General features: G+C 35.2%; 1 protein-coding gene across 1 annotated transcript in view; it reads left to right on the forward strand.

Annotated features, from left to right (window-relative positions):
* ACOX2 (acyl-CoA oxidase 2) overlaps positions 1–1842 on the forward strand; it is a 31735-nt gene extending 29893 nt beyond the window's left edge. Inside the window, exon 14 of the mRNA XM_019652770.1 lies at positions 1494–1842. Within this exon, the coding sequence (XP_019508315.1) occupies positions 1494–1556 (63 nt within the window). The 3' untranslated portion in view covers positions 1557–1842. The remainder of the gene's footprint in view (positions 1–1493) is intronic.
* Positions 1843–2536: the final 694 nt, after the last annotated feature.

A 2536-nucleotide genomic window follows, 5' to 3' on the forward strand; every position in this document is an offset into this window, starting at 1 on the left:
ACTGTGAACGAGGATGGAGTCTTCATCTTCCTAACTCCAGGATATATCACAGAACAGACACTTTGCATTTATAGAATAAATGAATATGGTTTTATGACCTACACAGTGAGACGAAGGAACCTGCTGCGTACACAATGCTGCATTCTTGCCATCCTAGCTTACCTTACCTTGCTCAACAGGTGACAGGTACAACAATGTAGCTGTTTCATGCACGAAATTTAGAAACTGAGATTATAAATGACCTTAGAGAACCGTTTCCAGTTAGTTAAAATGACACTCGGTTAACTGCTAATATACAGCCACATCATCTTACATTTCTGGCTCTCTTAGAGGAACTGGCAAAATAGCACTTTTAAAGTAGCATATTTTTCTAATCTGCTGTAGATAATTTTGAAACTGCAATAAGAGACATTTCTCCCCATTTGCACTAGAAAAAAGGTGCACTATAGGTATTGCAAATAAAACAACAGCTACATTAAAACATGCTTTGTAGACACAAAAGTACAAGTGGGAATTTATTTCCCTGACATTTTTTACCGAAAGAAAGGTGCTAAGGTAAACGTTCTTTGATCATAGTCTCTATTCTGTCTGGGCAGGTAAGTGTTGAACTTTATTCCCAGACAGGACAATGCGCTCTCCTGTGGTTTACTCTGGCCATGGTGTCTGTTTTTTGGCTTTTTTCCTGATCTGGATGCTATTTCAAGCCAGTTTTTCCAAAGTGAGCTGCATAAGGCCGTTCTCCCTCTGCACGTGAACTCCTATCTAAGTGATTCCCTATAGATAATCAAGCAATGGAGGAAACACTGGGGATGATTTCAAAACAAGAATCCTATCACCCCCCCCCATTATGCTATTATAAAAGTTTGTCCAAGTAGTTGCTGCATGCGTTAAACACATCTACTGATTCATTCATTCAATCATTCAACAAGTATTTATACAGCATATGCTATATGCCATAAACTATTCTAGGTATAAGGATACAGTGGAAAACAAGAGTCACAGATGCTGTCTTCAAGAAGCTTACAGTTTTAGCCTAGAGGCAGGCAAAAAAGTAATTAAACAAGTAAATATAAAAGATGAGGCTAGAGCTGTGAAGGAACAAATCAAGACACTACAGTAAAAAATAATGGGGATAATCTATTCTGACAGAATACTGTTTACCTGATTCCACCTTCTGACTCCTTCCGTCCAACTTCAAAGAGCCTCAAAGAATCAAGCCTTTTATTTGTATTAAATTTCAAAAGCAAATGATAACTGTGTTTTTTAATTGGCCACCTGCATCCACAATTTAAAATCTGCATGAGCAAACAAAGGATGCCCTTTGGAAAAAATGTTTCTCCATATGTTCACACAAAGTGAATTTTAAAAATAATTTTAAAAATTAAGAATCTTATATAATGTTAATTTTTGAAACTAAAAATTTAATTTGAATGTAAAAGTCATTAATCCTGGCAGAAACATTGTCTTAATAATGCACTTCTTTCTACACACAGGGGAACCCTGCCTATGAGAAATATATAAGACCACTATTACAAAGCTGGAGAGCCAAGCTATGAAATAATCAACAGCATTCAAGAGGCACTGCTATGCGACAATGCCCGTATGGCATATACATCATTAAAACTTTAAAGTGCATATGTATGTATTTTTGAAAGAGTTATTATCTTTTAGAGACACAGTCTGAAGTGAACGAAATACCTGTGATTTACTATAAAATGATCCATGGGAGGAAAACGGGGGAGTGAAAAGTTGTTGATGTTGGTACATGGGTACATGGGTGTTGACACTATTCTCTTATGAATATGTTTGAAATTTCCCACAATAAAACACAGTAGCACTATTGATTTGTAGCATCTATTTTGTTAAATGCCAGGATTTTGCTTTAGATCTAGCAAAAGCCAATAAACTCATTAGTTATCACTTGTGTCTACAGCACACATTTATCTGAAGGTTTAAAAGGACAAACACGGGTGCGCACATACAATCCTCCAAAAGTGCCTTTGGTGAGAATGCAACTATCTATCAATTTTTTAAATCAACTCTTCCGCAGAAAATTGTTCAATTTCATAAAAGACATAATTGTCTCAAATTACCCAAATATAATCAAGCTACACTTTTAAATCATTTTTAGTTGCTTAAGTATATAAAACACTCAAAATTAAATGCCACCAAATTAAACTGCAAAGTATCTCAGCTGGCTACTTTTCCTCATTTACTCATTTAATCATTTAGCTGTTAATAATAAATCTAGAAAATTTACCAAAAGCAAACTTATCTCCAGTAAACTGACCATGGAAGAGACCTCTTAAGTTTTAAACTTTTAAACCTTGGAAGAGCTAAAACTATTCCTGTTTCCATACGTGTGTTCAAACCAAATCATTTTATCTCACATTCACCTCAGCTAACTTAACACATAAGTGGCTGGGCTGGTGTTTTCTTAGATGACCACTAATCAATTTGAAGTAGGAGACAATTTTCTAAAAAGATAATCTCATAGTATACTTACTGAAACCACAGCAATCTGCCAATAACATTA

The sequence above is a fragment of the Hipposideros armiger genome, unplaced genomic scaffold (genome assembly GCF_001890085.2).
Source record: "Hipposideros armiger isolate ML-2016 unplaced genomic scaffold, ASM189008v1 scaffold_187, whole genome shotgun sequence".
NCBI lineage: Eukaryota > Metazoa > Chordata > Mammalia > Chiroptera > Hipposideridae > Hipposideros > Hipposideros armiger.